We start from the raw sequence: 22,177 nt of genomic DNA on the forward strand, positions 1-22,177 counted from the left end.
AAGCAATACTTCCGGTTTTCTACTGCATGAACTTGTTACTTCACTTCCCTAGAAACATTTTATGAGGTACAAAAAAATATTGATCAACTTGAATCGCTTAAAACTGACTGTTTACATTTACCCCGAGATTTTGAAATTTTCCCAAAATTCGGGGCAAATGTAAACACCCCTGTAGTTTAAAGAGGTTTAAGAAAAAAGTTATCCCAAGTATACTACTGTGTAAAGGGATGTAAAAACTGAAAAAAAATTCTTGGTAGATGTAAAATAATTGAACCAATTGATTGATATGCAACATATAAAATAAGCAATCATTACCATAACAAAACTAGTAATGTAAAAACTTGAATAACTTCAATAAATTTTAATAGATTTTCATTCAACTTGGTGAAAATAAGTTTTTAAGGTTGCTAAATAAGATTCTAAAATCGAATTTTTAAATTTCAAAATGGCGGATCCAAAATGGCGGACAAACATAAAAATATTGTTAAAAATTGATCAAATTTGCTTGAATCTCGCTACTCGGGGGTTTTTGAGGTCACTGAATACGAATTTGAAGACAAATTTAAAATTTTCAAAATGGCGGATGAACCTAAATCCATAAATCAATCATCCAATCAATCCACCAATCAATAAATCACTCATTCAATCACTCATTCAATCAACCAATCAATCCACCAATCTATAAATCAATCATCCAAGCAACCAATCTATCCACCAATCAATCCCTTAATCAACCAATCATCCAATCAATCCACCAATCAATCAATCAGTCAATCAATCAAGCAGTCCACCAATCAACCACTCAATCAACCAATCTATAAATTAATTATCCAATCAACCAATCAATCCACCAATCAATCCACCAATCAATCCACCAATTACTCAATCAACCAATCCATAAATCAATCGTCCAATCAATCAACCAATCAAACCATTAATCCATCAATCAATCCATCAATCAATCTATCAATCAATCAACCAATCAATCACTCACTCTTTTTCTAGGATTCCTACGTACCTGAGTTTTATTCACCAATCGTGAAGAATCGCTTTCCTATATTTTAAACACGTAAATGCACTATGCAATACTATGCAGGTCTATACCTGCAACTGACTAACACGAAGGAGATATAAAAGAAGATCCAATTTTGTTTTTTATGTAATTTTACAGGGCCAAAATAATGTAATTGTGAAATAGAAGCAAATTTATTCAATTATTTTCTTTTAAAATGCAGCAGAAATTCTGTTTACATTTACCCCGAGTTTTCGAATTCTCGGGGTAAATGTAAACACTTAATTATCTATTAACTGAATTGACGAAATTAAAAAATCAAAGTCAGCTTTTGTTAAGGGATTCATAAGGAATAATTAGAAATTTTAGTTTGAATTTTTAGTTCATTTTTATTCAAATGCGAGACAAAATACTGAAACAGTAAAACTTTGATTTTCAATCTTTCATGCATTAAGCGATAAATTGGAGTACGGCTTTGACAATTGTCGAAAAAAAAAATTGGCAATACTCAGAACCTGTTGCAGGTGAGCTGAGGTTAAAATATTGGGGTCGAACTTAATTTTAAATCTGTAAATTAAGCTGCAATATCTGCTGTTTACATTTACCCCTTGTTTACATTTTCCCCAAATGACCCTAATTGAATATTAATTATTTAACTTTAGGCATAAAAAGTCACAGTAATATCTGTTTGTCAGATTTCTCGCAATTTGAAAATGAAGATCAAGAAAATGCAATTTCCCATATAACACCGTGTTAAATGTGAAAAGAAAAAATTTTTCATATCTTTTGTCACAATCAACCTAGACCTCCAAAAATTTAACTACATCTTTTTTAAACCAATATCTTATCAGTATATCGAGTTTCAAAATTAACTTTTTGTTATTTCTGTTTGCGAAAGAACCTCCTTTTAACATAAAATTATAAAATTTCTTTGAATTAAAAACAATAATGGAAACAAAAACAATTTGGAAATTAATTATTATTTATAAAGATGCCAAATCAATTTCAATTCTATTATTTGAACATTTGGTTAATTTTAGACGATAAGAAAAAAAAAATTGAAAAAAATTTCAATTTGAATAGTTTAAGTTACGTAAATAGGGTCATGGAAAATTTTCAAAATTCACAGAAATATCTCAGATGCTCCTGGGAATTCTTCACAACATGTTGTACATTTTATTTTCTCTGATTTTCAAAAGTTCCTTGCAGTGAAAATCACTTTATGTTCAAAAACCCTGAAACGATTCATAACTTTTTTTTTTATTATAATCATATTTTACTATATTTACTCTTTATATTATAACTTTGTTTGTATTACTATATACTATTGTTTTTCCTTTTATTCTGAAAGACATATAATTCAAAAATAACAGAAAATGACACACAAATTAAAAATAAAACATTTTTGAAAATAATAAATATGTCATCACAAAAAATGTTCTATCATTTTAATAAATAATGCGTTGAGTGTTATTTATTTTGCTAAAAAATTAAAAAAAAATGAAGTATAATAATTAATATCTTCTAATATTAATTTTGATGCTTTTTTTTGATTGCATTGAGGAAAAATTAGCGAGAGATGTCAAGAATTTAAAATGCAATAATTGTTATACTAATAGCAATAAACTCGCAGTGACTTTGTGCAATTAATTTGCAACTGTCGAGAACTTCCCTTCATTGTCAACTAGGTTCACGAAACGGAGATAGATGGGTTTAACCTTTGTTGCTTGGCATAATAGTAATTGCAGGACCAGATAAGAATTGAATTTCCGGTGAATAAATTTCTGCTGACTCTTGAATCATTATATTTTCTATCTAATTCAATTTCAATGCTGAAGATAAAAGGAATTAAATATTATAAAGTCAGTTGGATCTTTATTAAAAATATAATCTTTATTTGTGTTTTTTTTTTTTTTTTTTTGGTTTTTTTTTAATTTAATGTGAAAATACAAAAAAAAAAATTTTTTCCCAACATAAACGAACTTTATCCCCCGCTTTTCAATTTGTGAGATTTTAATACCGGGAAATATTCTCCTTGACATATATTCAACAGACATGGAATGTAAAATATGCATTTTGAAATATGCGTATTTGTGGCGCTCAGTATGTTACCTTCTTTTGCATTCAAATAATTTTAACATATTTCCAAGATTTATCAATATCGAAAAATTTCAGTAGAACAAAATCATTTTTATTTCTCTCCCTCTCTCTTTTTTTAATAGTATTTACGGAACTTTTTTTCATTTTAATCTCTTTTTTGAGAAAAGGACAAAAAAAATTTTTGTTTCATTGAAAAAAATTAATATTTACTATTGAATTCCAACAAAACTATTTGTTATATTATTTAACAAATCAGAATTAGAAAAAAAAATAATTCAATTAGCAAGTAAATAAATATATTTTTTTAATTTTACTGATTTTATTTTTAGAATAAAGTTTTATTTAGAATTTTTATTAAGATAAACATTTTTTTATTTATAAATACAATTTTAAAAAGTTGTTTCAATTTTTCATTTGCTTTCAAAAAAAGTTGAAACAAAATTTTGAGAATTATCAAATTCTTTTTTGTAAAAAAAGGATAACTTTCAAAATTGTTATTCAGATTATACAATCGCGTCCGTTCTGTGGTGTATTTACTCTATGAATTTTTGATAAAGTAAACAAAACTCTTACAGAGCTTGAGGGTACTTTATGAATGTTTGATCCTTCTCCTTATGCAGATGTTATTAATCCTTCCATCCTCAGATTCAAGCTCAACACTTTCAAAAAAAAATTTAAATTTAAAAAAATTTTCCTCATTTAAAAAATACATTTTATCAAAAAAAAAAAAAAAAAAATCTTTTCCTTAAAAATGATTTTATAATTGAAACATTGATTATATCAACTAAATTTTATGATTATATTTACTGCAATTATTTTTTTTTTTTTATATACTTGTAAATGAAATATAAAATGCAATTTCACAATTTCAAGGCTAGGAGAATATTTCACAATATATTTGTGTCATATATATGAATATATATGAATCATGTGTAAAATTTTTGATTTTTTATTTTAGGTCGGAAACACGCTCGTAATCGCTGCAGTAATTACGACCAGGCGACTGCGGTCCGTCACTAATTGTTTCGTGTCCAGTCTGGCAGCTGCGGATTTATTGGTTGGTTTGGCAGTAATGCCACCGGCCGTACTATTGCAAGTACGTATATATGCTCTCTCCTTTACCGCTAATTAACAATTACCTATCACAGATTCTCCATATAACATGCATCTAAGGTATTTGGAAATTCAATATCCCTTAAGTTGCCATTTACAATAAACGATTCAATAATAGTAATTAGAGCAACTGTCAAAATTGATAATGTTCTAACCACGAAAAACAGAAACCCTAAACATATTATTTTTCAAAAAGTAAAAATTATTTTATTTATGTTTTTTTTGATACCTGAATTGGTATCAAAGTATAACTGTCATGGCTGGCATGCTCTTATTGACAAGTTTATTAATTAATTTATTCACTGCACTGAATATTTAGATATTAAAAATACTTTTATTATGAATTTAAGAAAGAGAGAAGCGAAAACTTATAAATTGCGAGCAATTAAATAAGAAAAAATTTATTTCGAAATAAAATGAAATACACTAACCTTTATTTATGTTTATCACATAAGATTTAACTTAAGTTCACAATCACAACACTTGAAAATTTTTAATTATTTTTATGGTTCAAATAATTATCAATAATTTATTTATTATAAATGAATAAAATTTAAGCAATGCACGCTTGATAAATATTTCTAATGCTTTGTCAATTAATGAAATTAATAATTTCCTATTACACAATATCATAATCGACATATATGACATTTGTAAACAAACAGGGTTGGGAAACAAGAGCCCAAAATATGTTCGTCCAAAACAGGGTTGGGTAGAATTCTTTTTCACGTTTAAGGTTAAAGGTTCTTATATATGTTACGGTTAAAGTGCGAAGTCCGGTGAATGTGCACATTAACCGGTCAATGTGTACATTCACCGGGCATTTTGGTAAAAGTGAGAAATCGGCCATTTGGGGAAGATATTATGTACATTTACCAAGTAAATTGGTGATTGTACACATTGACCAGCCTTGGTTGGTAAATGTGAAAATTTGAAATGAGTGATTTGTTAAATAATTTTTTTATGCATATAAAATGTGAAAATGGAATGAATATTATTATTAATAAATTGATAAGATAATATTAAATATAAATTGCATTAAAGGAATAGAATTATAATAAATGAAAATGAAAATTATAAACAGAAGTAGGAAGACAAATATAAATAGAAGTTCAAATGTAAATAAATATATTAATTGCAAAAATAAATAAATATTTTCTTCCTACATAGCTATATTTAAAGTTAAAATTTTTTAATCCCAAAAAATCTATATATTATTCAAAATTCAATATTTTCTAAAATACTTTATACTTTAAAAATAGCAAAAAAAATGTCAAATTAAACAAAATTTCATGAAAGTCGTCCCTGCAAAAATAAATAAATATATTTTTCGTACGCAGCAAAATTTATTTTAATCAAAACGATTTGGGTGAATGTGTACATTTACCGGTTAAAATAGCAAAACATCAATACTATAATATTTATTTTTCACTTTAACCAAAATGATTTGGTGAATGTGTACATTTACCGGTTAAAGTGCACAAAACAAAGAAATTCGTATGCTATTCTCACAATCACCTACCTACTGATGCCCAATTTGGTCAATGTGCACATTGACCGGTTAATGTGCACATTCACCAATTTCGCACTTTAACCGTAACATATACATCAAATTTCGATCAGATGAACATTATTTCTGGACCGTGAAAATGCGTGAAAAATCATTTTCACGGCGAGTATTTTTGAATTGTTTTAAACAAAAAAGGTTTTTTTTAAGAAATATAATATTAAATAATTGTTTTAATATGTAAGAACACTTTAAAATAGTGATAAAAAGATGATTTGATTGAAAAATTTAGCAAATTTTGCTTTAAAACGTTTTTGCTACAAGAAAGTGTAAAATGACGATGTTTGTGAAATGGTTTGTACAGTGTACATGTGTACATGTTTCTTTCAGTTATTCGAAACAATTAGTTGAATTTAAATTTATTTGATAAACATTTCAACTTACCGATTTATTTTAAGCACTCATTATTTATTACAAGTTAAAAAGAACCGACATAACATAAACAAAACTCTGAGAGACACTAACAAGGAAGAAGCACTGTACAAACCATTTCACAAACATCGTCATTTTACACTTTCTTGTAGCAGAAAACCTTTTAAAGCAAAATTTGCTAAATTTTTTAATCAAATCATCTCTCTATCACTATTTTAAAGTTTATTTGAGGTATATAAGCACCTTAACGCACATGTAATTTTGAAATACAGCGAAACCTCTCATAAGACAATTTTAGTGGGGGGTTCTCTTAAAGCAGGTTTTTCGCGAGAGGAGAAATTGATGCGCAGTGACCGTTTGCGCATGGCGGTCTATTTCAAAATAATGTTGGAGTTTATTGGAAATTATGTTAGAAGAAATAAAGAGATGAATATAAAAAATAGTAGAAAAATTACAGAAAGTAATCATAAATTTCTTTCTTGCATTTTGTCCATACCCAAAATTAGCCTTATGTTTATGCTATTGTGCTTTGATAGGTTTTGACAATTCTTTCTGTTTACATTGTCAGCCATATGCACCGCATGACGTAACTGCGCATGACGCAATATGTATCTAAAGTTTTAGGGAAGGGGAACACGATAGGGGAAATTTGTCTTATTAGAGGTTGTCTTATGAGAGGTTCGCCTGTAGGGAAAAACTGAATAATTATTTTTTAATAGTTTTGTTAAAAATAATTTGAACTGTAAAAATAATGAAAAAAATTCAAATGTTGCGATCTTTGTTTAGACAAATGAAAATTCTATTAATTAGAAATTCCGATAAGAGTGTCGAACGTTGTCTTGATCAAAAACATGAAAAACTATAGTCTGTTTCACGTTCACCACTTAATTGCAATGTTTTAACAAATGAAAGAACCCCGCACCATTTACATGGGAGTTTTGGGTCCGGTGAAATTTTCTGCAACTTTGTAATTTTGTTGTTTTTGACCTCCTGAACAAAAAATGTAAATGGAAAAATTCCAAAAAATGGACAGATTTTTTAAAAATTGAGGTTTAAGTTTAAAAAATAGTGTTAAAAGTCGATCATTTTGGATCCGACATTTTGGATTTTCAAAAATTTACATCGAATTCGTAAGCAGCGACCCCGAAAACCCCCGAGTAACGAGTTATAAGAAAGATTATTTAGTTCTTTTCGTTTTACTCATTTTTGAATTTTTTCGCTTTTAACACTATTTTTTAAACTTAAACCTCAATTTTTAAAAAATCTGTCCATTTTTTGGAATTTTGTTATTTACATTTTTTGTTCAGGAGGTCAAAAACGACAAAATTACAAAGTTGCAGAAAATTTCACCGGACACCAAATTCCCATGTAAATGGTGCGGGGTTCTTTAATTTTTAATGTTAAAATGTTAAAATTAAATGTTTAATGTTAATTTAAATTTAATGTTTCAATCAATGAAACTAAACTATACTTTTATAAACAGGTTGAGAATCTTTTCGTGATAACTGAGAGCTCATAGCGAGAATTTGGAAAATGCATACACTTTTTGAAAATTGTTGTTGGACATAATTTCAATCCTATCCAACTCTGCTTTGGACGAACATATTTTGGGCTCTTGTTTCCCAACTCTGTTTGTTTACAAATGTCATATATGTCGATTAAGATATTGTGTAATAGGAAATTATTAATTGCATTAATTAACAACGCATTAGAAATATTTATCAAGCGTGCATTACTTAAATTTTGTTCATTTATAATAAATAAATTATTGATAATTATTTGAAACACAAAAATAATTAAAAATTTTCAAGTGTTGTGATTGTGAACTTAACTTAAATCTTATGTGATAAAAATAAATAAAGGTTAGTGTATTTCATTTTATTTCGAAATAAATTTTTTCTTATTTAATTGCTCGCAATTTATAAGTTTTCGCTTCTCTCATTCTTAAAATTCATAATTAAAGTATTTTTAATATCTGAATATTCAGTGCAGTGAATAAATTAATTGATAAACTTGTCAATAAGAGCATGCCAGCCATGACAGTTACACTTTGATACCAATTCAGGTATCAAAAAATGATCCCATATTCTGGATCATTTTCATTTGGATCAATTTGATACCTTATATCGAATCAAAACTTTGCATTCCAAAATGATACCATCAAGTTTACAGTATAATTATTATTATTTGAGTCAATTAAATGATATTTATTTCAATTACAGAAATTATTGGTTCAAATACAGTTTATTTAATTCAAATAAATGTGACGCGTAGCGAAGAAAGGTACCTTAGAATCAAATGAATTATAGGTTATGTTTACGACAGTTTTACCTTGATTAAAAGTTTCTTTTCGTTTTTGCCACATCAAAATCAGCTTTTATTGATTATTTTGAATATAGAAAAGACTTAAATATCATTGATTTGCATTAAAATTTAATCTTCTTTGTGTATTTTCAATTTAAAATAATTACAAAATATAACCTATAATTTTTTGCTTCTAAGGTCCCTTTCTTCGCGACGCGTCACAAATATTTATTTAATAATAGTCAAATAACCGAATATCTATTTTAATCTAAAAATTTTTTTTTATGTAAAAATTCGAACTTTTGAAAATTCAAACTTTTAGAAATTCAATATTTTGTTAATTCGAACATTTAAATATTCGATGAATTAGAAGTTCGAATTTTTAACAATTCTATCTTCTGATAATTCGAACTTTTGAAAATTTAATTATTCGCATTTCTAAAAATGTCATCTTTTGGTAATTTGAACTTTTAACAATTCGAATTTCTAAAAATTCCATTTTTTTTTATTTCGAACTTTTAGAAATTCGAAATTTTAAAAGTTCAATTTTTTGGTAATTCAAATTTCTAAAAATTCGATAAAATAATGGTTATTCGATTTTATGAAATTCGATCTTTTCAGATTTAGGCCAAAATAAGGCGACTATTTCTTTCCCTTTCATTTTAATCTTTAATGAGAAAAAAACAATTTTTTAAAAACTTAAATATCAAAAAAAATTTATTTCATAAGTATATTAAAAACTCAATTTTTAACTAGACAAATTAGTCATTTTACTATTAAAACTACATTTAGTTGGACATATATGCGAAATTATCCAATTTTTTTAATTTGAAAAAAAAACTTTTCAATATTAAATAAAAGAAAATGATTGATAAAAATAACATTGTTATTTTTCCTGCACAATTTTTTCCAACTTTTTTTTTTCATCTAAAAGTACAATTTTTTCTTTTTTTTTTATGTGAAGACCGTGAGCAATTCGATTGCACTTTATTTTTAAAAAGTCGTCTCATGGCTTTTTACATTGGTATCCAATTATTTTTAATGAATCTTCTCTTGTCGCTTTGTCGATTATATGGAATAAGAGACCTTCACCGAAACTTTCAACAAAGGTCACAAATTGCATGAAAGCTTCTTTACCCTTTCGCTTGCCTATCATTCTTTTGAGTGGTTTTTTATTGTGTAACAAATCGATACTATGTAAGGCTATTTTTCTTAAAATGAATTGAATATTTTATTGGCAATTTTTAATATTTCATTCTCTGTAATATAAAAAGAAGTTTTCATTATAATAAATTTTCAACTCAATTTTTATAATTTAATTAAATTCATTCATAGTAGCTATGTGAATTTTCAAAAACTATTTAAAATTCAGAAAAATTTGAATATAACTTAAATTTAATTAAATAAATTTCCAAAGTTTGTTACATAAAAACAATTAAAATTTTTCTTTTTCTTTAAACAATTATTCTAATTTTAACGCGCTTTCTCTTTCTTCTACTGCAAAATTTTAATATCCTTTTAATTTCAAGCATTTCAGGCCAATGAAATGCGCTTAAAAAATTGTGAAGGAGAAATTTTACAATGCAGATCAACTTGATTTATGCTGCTGAAAGTTCGAGAAGGTTGACATAATTGTGAAATACAAATCTCTATTAGCCGTTAATAAATTGATTTTCATTTTAACTTTATATTTTATCAAAATATTTTTAGTTTTTCTATTTTATAATTCCTTTTTTACCTTTTTGTTTTGTAAACTTTTTTGTTTTGAATACAGGGATTAAAAAAATATTATTTATTTGATAAAAAAATTTTCAATTTCATACGCCTTTGTTTTTTGTATTTTTCAATTACAGTTTTTTTTTCTTAGTTTTATTTTTACATAAACCCTTCAAAAATACACACCTGACTTCATTCATTGTTTTCAGTTATATTATGAATTAAAACAAAAAAGAAAAAAAATTTTTTTTTTTTGAATCACCCTACCCACAGCTAAGTTGAACTTTGCTTTTGTTTGTTTTTTTTTTGTGAATGATTTTGCTCTCATATACGTTCAGATGCATTCTATAACGAGAAACTGCTGTCGGAACAATTGCAACAATACAACTGTCATGCTTTGTTCAAGGCAACAAAAGATCAGCAAGTGAGAATGCAAATCAGTCAACACTATATGGATTCATTGAAATGACATTACAGAAGATGTTTTTCTTCTAAATCACATAATATAATATAAAAAATAACAATATTTCAGATCGGCGCATGATTATTCGATAAAAATAATTAGTGAGAATTTTGATTTTTAACCCCTTCGGAGTCTAGTAGAAAAATCGTTTTTGGGACCAAAACAGACCAAAAAAATATATCATCGTATTAAAAGTTTTTGGGGTTGCTGAATCCAAATTTGAGGACAGATTTAACAAATTCAAAATTTAGAATTCATTAGACTTCAAAAAACCCCGAGTGCCGAATTTTTAAACAAATCGAATCAATTTAAAATTTTTTCGCTATATTGGGTTTGACATTTTTAATTTTTCAAATTTGACCTCAAATTTGGATTCAGCGACCCCGAAAACCCCTGAGTAACGAATTTTAGACGAATCGAATCAATTTTAAATTTTTCCGCCATATTGGGTCCGCCATTTTGAATTTTTTAAATCTGTCCTCAAATTCGGATTCAGCGACCTCGAAAACCTTAGTATACCCATTGACAATTAAATCGAATTATGTTTAGTATGTTTTTTCTAATGTGGACATATATGTCCAAAATCACAAAGGTGGCATGACTTTTTTTAGACATATATGAGCCATCGACTGTCAAGGGGTTAAAGAATTTTATTAGATATAATTTTTTTTAACGAATTTTTATTTTTCAAATTAGCATTAAACAGAATTTTTTTTTTATACAAATTTTTAATTTGCACAATTTTTAGGTATCGAATTTTTATTTGGCAAAATTTTTATTTCACATAATTTCTTTTCATACAATTTAATTTCTCATAATTCTCATTCAACAGAATTTTAAGTGATACAAATTTTTAAATGTCATAAATTCCAATTCATCGAATTTTTTTTTGTCCGAAATTTTATTTACATGAATTTTTATTTGATAGAATTCTTAAAACAAGGAGTCTTCATTGATTCGAAATTGCAAGTGACCGAAAATGAAAAAAAACTACAGAAAGATTTTTTAGTGCGAATTTTAAAATTGAATTTTCTTGATAATTTCTGATTGGTCAATTTTAAAGATTTAACCAAATTTTCCTTGTTCGGACAAATAAAAATTTGGTGTTTTAATAATTCTATCAAATAATAATTTGTGCAAATAAAAATTCGTATATGTAAAAATTTGGTGAATTGGAATTTCTAAATATTTAAAAATTCGAATCATTTAAAAATTCTGTTTGAATGTGAATTATATGCTAAATTAAATTTCGATTAAATTAGAATTCTTTTAAGTAGAACATTTTATGAAGAGAAATTTTGTGAAATAAAAATTTTGCCCAATAAAAATTCGGTACCTAAAAATTCTGTAAAGTAAAAATTTATTTAAAAAAGAAATTCTGTTAAATTCTAATTCAAAAAATGGAAATTTATTTAAAAAATAATTATATCTCATAGAATTCTTCAGAATTAAAATTCTAATTAATGATTTTTATGTGATAAACATGTTCCTCTATCAGATTATAAAGAAATTAGAAAAGAAAATACACTTAATTCAAATCTTATAATAACATATTTAGAAAAAACATCCCTCATCAAAAATAAGTCAAAAAAAATATTTTTTCTCGATCAAAAAAAATGATTTTTTTAAAATTTAATGCAAAAAAAAATTGTCAATGTAATATAGATAAAAAAAATCATCTTCCCAAGCAAAAAAGCGGAAATTCATTTTTAAATATTTTTTTTTCTCTCAAATTAATGAGAGAGAAAAAAAAGTGAATCTTAATAAACATGAGGTTTTTCAATTAAAATCAACATCCCGTAAGGAATGGAATTTTTATGAAATCTTGGAAAACAAGTTTTCAATTTTCATCAACTTCTTCTTCTTCTTCTTCTACTTCTGGTAGAAATTTCGCCGGAGAAGAAAGTTAATTACTTTTCATATGCTCCTCTTTAATTCAATCTGTGTGGCTTGAAATTTTAATGTGATACACTTCGTCCCTCTGCGCGCTTAAGTCCGAGTTGACTGGAATAATAATTAACGTATTAAAGTACGACGTGCAAATTAGAGCCCAGGACTAATCGTGTCAGGCAATTTACGATCGGAAATTTGAAATTTTGTTTCTTGCTACAGGTGAGCAAATTTTCATGCGCAATAAATTGTCACCCATTATCACTTTTTCCTTGTTCAAATAAAAATGATTACTTTTTTCTATTCCAAAAAAAAAATTAATTAATTGATAGGGGAGAGTAGTCAGGGTTGGACAGTGATAAGAGTTGAGCCATCGCGTTTATTTAGTTTTATCACACTAGCGCCATCTGTCTTTGTATATAAGTACTTGTTAGCAATGTCAGCGTACTTTTCACATGCGTTGCTGTGAAGTGTGCGAACAATAAAGACGTATTATGCGAGTCAGTGATGTACGCTCAAAAAAAAAAAACTTTTTTTGTTGTTTCAAAAGAAGACAAATAAGTGCAGAAAAAATATGTCAAAGACAAAGTTAAGGATTCTCCCTGGCAATATAAGGAAATGACACAGACTTACCAAATTTTGACAGTTTGTTCATTAGATTGATTTAGGAAGTTATGATTTTTTTTAGAATTTTTTACCACGTAGTTTTTTAGAAAAAAAAAAATAAAATATATGACCAATTTAACATGGGCTCTTATGGGAACGTGTATAAACCATAGGAAAAAAGTGTGATGGAAATGACACAAAAATCTGAAAGTTGGTATACAGGAAGAAAATATGATAAATTTATTAACTGCACAATATAAAGAAAGTTTACCACATAGTTTTTGAGTAAATAAATAATAAAGTTTGATTTTTTGTCATAATAATAATAGTAAGTGTAGCAGACATGAAAACGTGGCAACGTCGCAACACGTGTTTGGCACGTTTGCGCAGCAACTCGCCGCGAATTTCAAATGCAAGTCGACAAATTGATAGATATTTTTTTATATTATTTTTAGAAAATAATGGATTAAACTGCAATTTAATATATTATATAAATTTAATTCTGATTAATTATTGGAAAACAAAAAGAATGATAAAAATACACGTACATAACCTCAAATTATAATTAAATATTTTTGTCAAAATAAAATATAGTTCAAAACTACTACAATCACAGTTTTATTTAATTGGATATTTCTTTACTAATTATCATGCAAATTGAAATAAAGTATAATAAATAAACTATTTATATTTTCCATTTTATTTTCAAATTTTGAGGTGAACGACTTATATTACAAATTTCTTATAAGTAAATAATCTTATTTTCAATTCAATTTTAAGTGTTTTATGGAAGTTCAACAATTAAATAATAACATATAACAAAAAATTTGAGGTTAGCTGTCAGATAAGGTGTAGGGCCCAATCTGTGTTACATACATATATACATACAAAGACCAGTCTTACCAACCTTACATAAACTACGCGACGAGAATGCGACGTTGCCCTGATTTCAAGCACTTTTTAAAAAATTTAATTAAATAGAATTTATAATATTTTAGTAACGAGGAAAGCTTATTATTAATTTATACACCTTTTTCTAAACAATTCTCCTATCAATAAGAACAAGAACTTTTCTTATCAAATAAAAATTTATTTTTTCTAAGGTTGCAAACTTGTGAGCTTTCACACGGGAAGAATAGAAACTATCCCCTTACTCCGCACCACCCCCTGGAGAGTCCTTAAGTTGACTAAAATTATTCATTAAAATGTTATATGAAAATGTGGAACGTAATTTGGTGTTTGTATCACGCGTTTTTTTTGTGTGTAATATGACGCTAAACGACGCGTGAGTCTGGGTTGAGCCACCTAAAAATTTTGCTATTACGAAGTGTTCAATGGTAATTCATTTGTCGACTTAAAAAGATGTCAAAAACTTCATTTCCATTGGAAAGAAAGGAAATACAAATTTTTGATAATCTTTTTTCCCTTTTTCAGACCAGTTTTGCGATACAAGTGAAAATCTGAAAATTACACAATAAGAGCTTTTGTGTCATTATTAATCATTTATCTGCATATTTAATTGATTTTCTACAGTGGCTCAACCCTGACTACTTTTTTTTTAATTGCCTATAACTCCGAAACTTTTGGTCAAATATTTATACATTGTTCGAAAGCATTGCAATATGCGAGAAATCTCGAAATTCGACTTGCAGGAGAAGTTATAGAGAAAAGTTAAAACTATATCCAACCCTAACTATATACTCTCCCCTAAGTATTGTCTTTACAATAAAATAACTGTTTGTACAACATAAGAAAATAATTTTATCAATTTGTTATAAAAATATTTGATATCGAAATTTTTTTTTCGAATCATTTTTCACATCAAAAAATTCATTAGCTTTTTAAGTATTATTGTTATTTGTCGAAACTTTCATTTGTTCGAACAAATATCCGATAGAAACATTTATTTCAGTACAAATTAGAAAATGACAATTGATGTAAATAAAAGTTGGAATAAATAGAGATTTTTTGTGAAATACATTTCAAATTTCGATTAAGTAAACCTTATTTATAAATACAAATACTGCTGATAAATGAAAATCCAGTTAAATTAAAATTCGATTACATCAAAATTCGGTTATTTATTTTTTTTATTTTTAACCCTTTTAAGCCCACTTAAAGTAACTTTTTGTTATTTTCATTTAAGAGGTGAGATTTTCTTTTCAACGAACTATATGTAAATATATAAAAATAGGACAACAATGGATTTGGGAGATAATATAAAAAAGAACCAATTTTTTTTTTGCCATGTCTTTCACGTTTTTTGCAAACTCATTTTTGTCCAATTTCAATACAGTAGGACTCCGGTTATCCGAGCTAATGTGGACCGGACCTATACCTCAGATAAGGCGAAAACTCGGATAATCCGAATTGTTAAATATTTATTACAATTTAACATTATTATTGTTTAAACAATTATTATTTATTACAAACGGGAAAATAATATTGTATATATTCCATAATAATTTAAACAATTTGATTTTATTAAAAATAAACTCATATTTATAAAAAACTAAAATTAAAAATAACTCGGATGACGCGGACTAGACTTGGATAATGCAGAATTTCCTACTGGGACACCACCTCCGATAATCGAGACCTCGGATAAAACGAGCTCGGATAAACGGGGTTTTACTGTATTCAAATAGTTTGTTGGAAGAAATTTCAGCTTTGCAATTAAAAATACAAAAAAAATTTTATAGAGGGTCAATCTAGTTAAGGGTATGTAGGAACCTCCCACGTGACCTAGTATGGGAAAATGTGTTTTGGTAGTATACGTTTCACTCTAAAATGAAAAAAGATTTTAGTCTAAAATTTTGAGGGATGATAAATTAGGGTATTAGGAATCTCGCTGTTTTCCGAAAAATACATAATTTTGAGTAAAATTATTAAAAAATGAAGTTTAAAAAGTGTGATTTTTAAACGAAATTGAAAACAAAGATGGCGGCGCATACACAGACGTTGCTTGAGTGTGTCAGTGCTCCAGTAAACAGCGCCAATTCGAGCGAGTGGCCGCTGAATGAACTATGATATAATACATTATTTTACTATTTATTGCTTTATTTTTATTATTTTTGCGTTAAGTTATGGTAAATGAGTAGAACAGCGAGATTCCTTGTACCAAACAAAATCATTTCTCCAAAATTTTAACCCAAATTCATTTTTTATTTCAGAGTAAGTTTCAAACCACAAAAAAACGTCCTTTGCCCACATACCCATAAGCAAAAAAATTACCAAAACAGCAGGACTTGCAAAAAAAGTATTTATTTTGCAGAATAAAATGTGACATTGTAGGTTAAAATTAAAAGTTTATAATTATTAATGTTTGAAGCTAATTTATTCTTTTGTATTGAATTAGTTGCATTAAAAAATTTAGAAAATTACTATGAATATGTCAAACTAATATGCTCGGGTCTACTGGACCCATGGTGTCAGTTGAGGGTTAAGAAAAAAGAAATTATTAAAAGAAACTATATCCCAAAACTTTCCCTTCTCCAGTTAATTTTGGTTTAAATGAAATTTTTTTTGCCATACCATAGTGGACTAAAAATTATTAAAATTTGAAGAAAATTTTTTTTTTCTCCTTATTCATTACTTCATATGAAATTCCTCATTTATTATAAATCTGAAATGAAATGACACATTAATATTATGTGATGATACAAATTTATACAATTTCGTGGCAACAATTTGAATTTGATCAAGTTTCATGTTTGCAGGACTGCGAACACTATCAAAAGTTGAAACTACATTACACATACTATAACCAAGAGGAGATGTTGACAGTTAGTTTAAAATATACAGCAAGCTTGATCATGTCGAATGGAGTATACGAAGATGAAGTGAATACGAAATGCTAAACGGGTCTTGTTAAACTAACAACAAAAGTAGAATGCACCACCTTTATATTCAATTGAATTCCCAAAGTCAAGGAGAATACAAATGTGCAGAAGACGATTCTTGAAGTGGTTGAAATTGCCCCCTCCCCTCCCCCCCCCCAAAAGCCCTCTAAACGATTGAATCACAATTTTTTTTTTTTTTTTTGTAAAAAGAATCTACAAAACAATTATCGTTCTTTTCTGCAATCTAAGAGGAAAAAGTAGTCTAGTCCAAAGAATGAAAAGTTTTCTCGAGTGGACCAGATTCGAGAACTTGTCGAAAGCTAAGACTATTGTATTTTCGTTGAATGAAGATGAATTGGTATATATATATATATAGATATAGATATAGCTAGATATAGATATATACATATCTGTTCTTAAAAAAATGCTTTTAACTTTGGTAAATTATTTAAAAAGCTTTCTTTTATAAAGAACTATTTAAAGAAAAATTTACATGGTATTCTAATTTTTTCCCAAAATACTTGATATAAATTGAGCTAAAAATTTTGTGGAGAACTAAAAAATAATATAAGAATTCGTTGTCATGTGACATCAGAGTATATTATAATTTTTTTCAATTTTTTTTTTTTAATTGCATATTTAAGGAGAATTCAATATGTCAGCAGTACGATTTTAGTCATTTCCCAAAATATGTAATTTTTTAACAATATATTAATATAGTTTATAACGAATTCTTATTTTATTTTTGACTCATCCACAAAATTATATCTTAATTTATAAAATATTTTGCGAGAAAAATTACAGAGAATATTTACATGTAAAATCACATAACCTTAAAAACAAAGTAAAATAATATAAAATACATTTTTTTATAGACTAGCGCCTCTGATGCGGCCGTCTTCGTTGCTTCTGTTCCTTTTTCAATTTTCATTTTATTTATTTCATTTAAAAAAATGATTTAATTTCTTCTTTTATTTATTTCATATCGATTCAAAATGTATAGAAAAAATTTATGAATGTGAAATAAGAGAGAGTGATTTACGCTATAATCTCTCTTGCGCTAATCATTTTCAAAAAATTTCATTGAAAACAATATTTTTCACTACCTACAGTTGTAACTATGTTCATTTTTGTTTTTTATAAATTATTTATTAATAACAAAGGAAAATAATATATTATATTATGTAAGTGTTATATTAAAATGAATTACATATTTTAAAATTATCGCGCGCTAATTATTGCGACCAATTAGGTGGCTTTAACTGAATAGGTTATGTTTATTTCCACAACGTAACAGCCTTTTCTTGAAAACAAGAAGGTAAAATGCTTTTTCCTTTATGGATAATTGATTATTGGCAAGATATACACCAGCTAAAACTTTTTTTGAGTTAAAATAATAAAAAAAATTTCATGTCAATAAATTAAATATGAGCACTTTTTTCACAAAAACTGTAACAGTACTTTCTCAGAAATTACAATCAAAAATGCAATTTCCATTTGGAAAATTAATAAACGCTAAAAAATACACGACCTAAGATTTACCAATCACGAAAATAACACAAAAAAAGTATTTTAACATAACATACTTTACTCATTATGACAGCCGTTTTGGCAGGTTATGTATGTCACCAGACGTTTCGCAGTTTTGCCGAAAGGAGGAGATTGGCGCTGTTGCTAACCACCTGAAATACATAATCTACCAAAGGGCTGTCACAATCAGTAAAGCAGTATCAATATGTTAAATATTTAATAAAATTTTTTTTTGTTATTTTCGTGTTTGGTAAATCTTAGGTCGTGTATTTTTTAGCGTTTATTAATTTTCCAAATGGAAATTGCATTTTTGATTGTAATTTCTGAGAAAGTACTGTTACAGTTTTTGTAAAAAAAGTGCTCATATTTAATTTATTGACATGAAATTTTTTTTATTATTTTAACTCAAAAAAAGTTTTAGCTGGTGTATATCTTGCCAATAATCAATTATCCATAAAGGAAAAAGCATTTTACCTTCTTGTTTTCAAGAAAAGGCTGTTGAAAATTTTCCAAAATTTTAGTTTCAATGTAGATGGCGCTGCCTCACTTGGACCTGGCCTTAAGCTATCAGAATCAACATTTTAAAATTTAGCGCGCAAAATTAATGTATAAAGCGCATGATCAAAGTGTGCAACGTTGCCAGACGTTCTGACAGCTGTTCAAGTTAACGTATAAAACGTGAAATATTGTTAAAAATTAATTTATTGCAACTCCCACAAGAACCTAATATGACTTTTTAAAACAGATATTTAATCATCATCTATCTAATATGTATTAAAAAAAGTTTCATGAATTTCCTAATGTTAATTATACTTTATGGTGAGTTAATATGTATGAAAAAGTACTCACATAAGACTCAATGTTAATTGTTAAAAAAAAAACGCTCATAACTTATTTCACAAGAACCTAGAGGTCTCAAAAATTTAGCTACATTTAATAATTTTCAAACATTTATCTAATAGTGGATCAAGTTCCATTAAATTAATAATGTTAATTCTATTTCCGCTATAATCTCCTTAACCTTAAATTTATTAAAATATTCCTCAGTTAATAAATTAAATTTATTTTTAATTGATAACATTCATTACTTGTATTATATATAATTTAATTCACTTGAATTAATAAAATAAAAATTGTTTATATCAAATAATCATTATTTTATTTAAAGAATTTATTTATTAGATTCAATTAATTAATTATTTTTTTAATAATAGTTTTTTAAGTCACATAATAGCTGTAATTTTTAATTTTTCCGACCAAAAAAATGAGGAATAAATTGAGTTGGAATTTTGTTGATATTTATTTAAAATAATTGGAAATTGTTAAAAAAAATCGCTCTGACTTTTCTTATCATATTTTTTAGACTTATCCACAAAATTCTATCTCAATCCATTCAGAATTTCACGAGAAAAGTAGTTGAAAAAATTAACTTTCACGTGACCTTTTACAATCAGCGATGCTGTTAATTGGATCTATAAAGTATATAAATGAGTGAAGGTTATCATTGTTATTCACCTATAGCTTGATTCCTTATTAAATGGGAATTAGAGAAATTGACACGTGCAAATCAATTTTAATTCCTTTCTTCTTCACTGAAATATATATCATTCATTTTTTTTTTCCTTATACATTTTTTTGTTCATTTAATTAAATTAAATCACATGCCATAATTATCATGAAAATTATAAAATTCACAAAAAAATTATTAATCTCATTATAAATTAATTAAATTACTTGATAATCCAGAGTATGCATAAAATAATATTTTACAAAAAAAAAAATACATATAATATATTTTATTATTCAAGATTTTCTATTTTTGTTTTTTTTTTGTTAATGGAATATTTTCTTTCATAGTTAAATGGTGGATCCTGGGAATTAGGGGAGATTCTCTGCATAGCTTGGGTCTCCCTGGATGTTCTACTATGTACTGCCAGTATCCTGTCCTTGTGTGCCATATCTATAGATAGGTAACTAAAAAGGATCTGTGTTTACAAATTTTAACACGTGTCGATAACGATATAACGAGAAAAAGCTTCCTCTATTGGAAATTGTTTGAACACGTAAATAAATTCTCCTAAATATTACGTTAAAGGTAAAAAAAAAAAAAAAACAAACCTAGCAAAAATTAGGAATCTCAATATATATATAAACGCGGTGCGAGTTTTTTATGATCATGTATAGCTTTCACGAAAAACTTTTAAAAAAGACTAACAAAAATATATTACATTAATTTAAAATTTCGCCTCTCAAAAGCTTTCACGTACACACGAAGGATTTTATATTTTATAAAGTACTTTTTTCTCGTTGTTTATCCTCCAGGCGCAAAATTTTAATCATAGTTTAAATTTTTTTTAAACCATTTTCTTGAATATATATTCAATTTTTTTATTTGTTTATAATTCCAATTTTTATTATAAAATACCTATAATATTAATTATTATTTGAAATATAATATTGTTTAATATTATTAATTTATTATTATTACATTTATAATTTTTATTATTTATTAGTTTTAAAGTGTTTTTATGAGCCGAAAGTTTTGAACATTCATATGAACGAAATATTTTTTTCAATCTATTATTAAAAATTATGATGATTATGTAAAATAAAACAGTAAATTAAACAATTATTAAATTAATAACATCTTTTTAGATATTTTAAACAATATTTTATAATAAAATTCGTACTTAAAGAAGTTGCAAAAAAAATTTCGTTCAAAACTTTTGCTCATATATTTTTAATATATTCTTACTTTTTCAATATCATATGAAATCGTGTAAATTTAAGGAAGAAGCCTCACTGCATAGTTATAGTCAATATACAACAAACATTTAAGTTTTCATTTGAATCAATCAGTACTAACGCAACGCGCTTGACAATATTGTATTATATTTCTCCCCCTGTTTTTGCTTTGTGTCATCTGCAAATGTTTTGATTATCATGTCGGAATTACATTTATTAGAAGAAAATTATGTGAAGAGTATATGTGGGAACCACCCACATGAACTAATATGAGAAAATGTGTTTTGGTAGTAAACATCTTACTCTAAAATGAGAAAAGATTTTTCTCTAAAATTTTGAGGGATGATAGATGTGGGTACAATGAATTTCGCTGTTCTCCGGAAAATATATAATTTTGCGTTAAATTATTAAAAAATGAAGTTTAAAAATTGGCATTTTTAAACGAAAATGAAAGCAAACATGGCGGCGCATACACAGACGTTGCTTGAGTGTGTCAGTGCTCCAGTAAACAGCGCCAATTTGAGCAAGTGGCCGACCCTGAAACCATCAAAAAATTATTATTGAAAGGGTAAAAAAGTTAGCCAAAAAGTTTAATGAGAACCGCTGTAGGATGCAGGAGGTGGGAAAAAACCTTCGTGGTGTTTATGGAATTAGAGATAATGAAAAATCTAACCTCAAAAACAAAAACAGTGGACAGAGTGAAGACGAATAATTCATTCGAAAACTTTATCGGAACAAATTGTTTTGTGGAAATTTCAATTCGATTTTGTATTTATCAGATATTGCTAATGAAAAAAGGTTTGGTTTGGCGTCTTTCTTTAGCGCGTAAGGGCGCACTCACACCTTTTGGCTGCCTGCCTGCCTGCAGGAGTTGTCATGGCAACGTGTAGGAGTAACAGGGAGAGAAAATTAAAATT

The 22,177-nt window shown here is 26.8% G+C and overlaps 1 protein-coding gene across 2 annotated transcripts in view; it reads left to right on the forward strand.

The window, feature by feature from the left end:
• LOC127283548 (tyramine receptor 1-like) overlaps window positions 1–22,177 on the forward strand; it is a 241,913-nt gene that overhangs the window by 210,712 nt on the left and 9,024 nt on the right. For both annotated transcript variants that reach the window (XM_051308502.1, XM_051308503.1), the window contains exons 4-5: window positions 4,071–4,208; window positions 20,373–20,485. In XM_051308502.1, the coding sequence (XP_051164459.1) occupies window positions 4,071–4,208; window positions 20,373–20,485 (251 nt within the window). The remainder of the gene's footprint in view (window positions 1–4,070; window positions 4,209–20,372; window positions 20,486–22,177) is intronic.

Source organism: Leptopilina boulardi, unplaced genomic scaffold (genome assembly GCF_019393585.1).
Source record: "Leptopilina boulardi isolate dan_hultmark-lab unplaced genomic scaffold, ZJU_Lbou_2.1 LbouV2_310, whole genome shotgun sequence".
NCBI lineage: Eukaryota > Metazoa > Arthropoda > Insecta > Hymenoptera > Figitidae > Leptopilina > Leptopilina boulardi.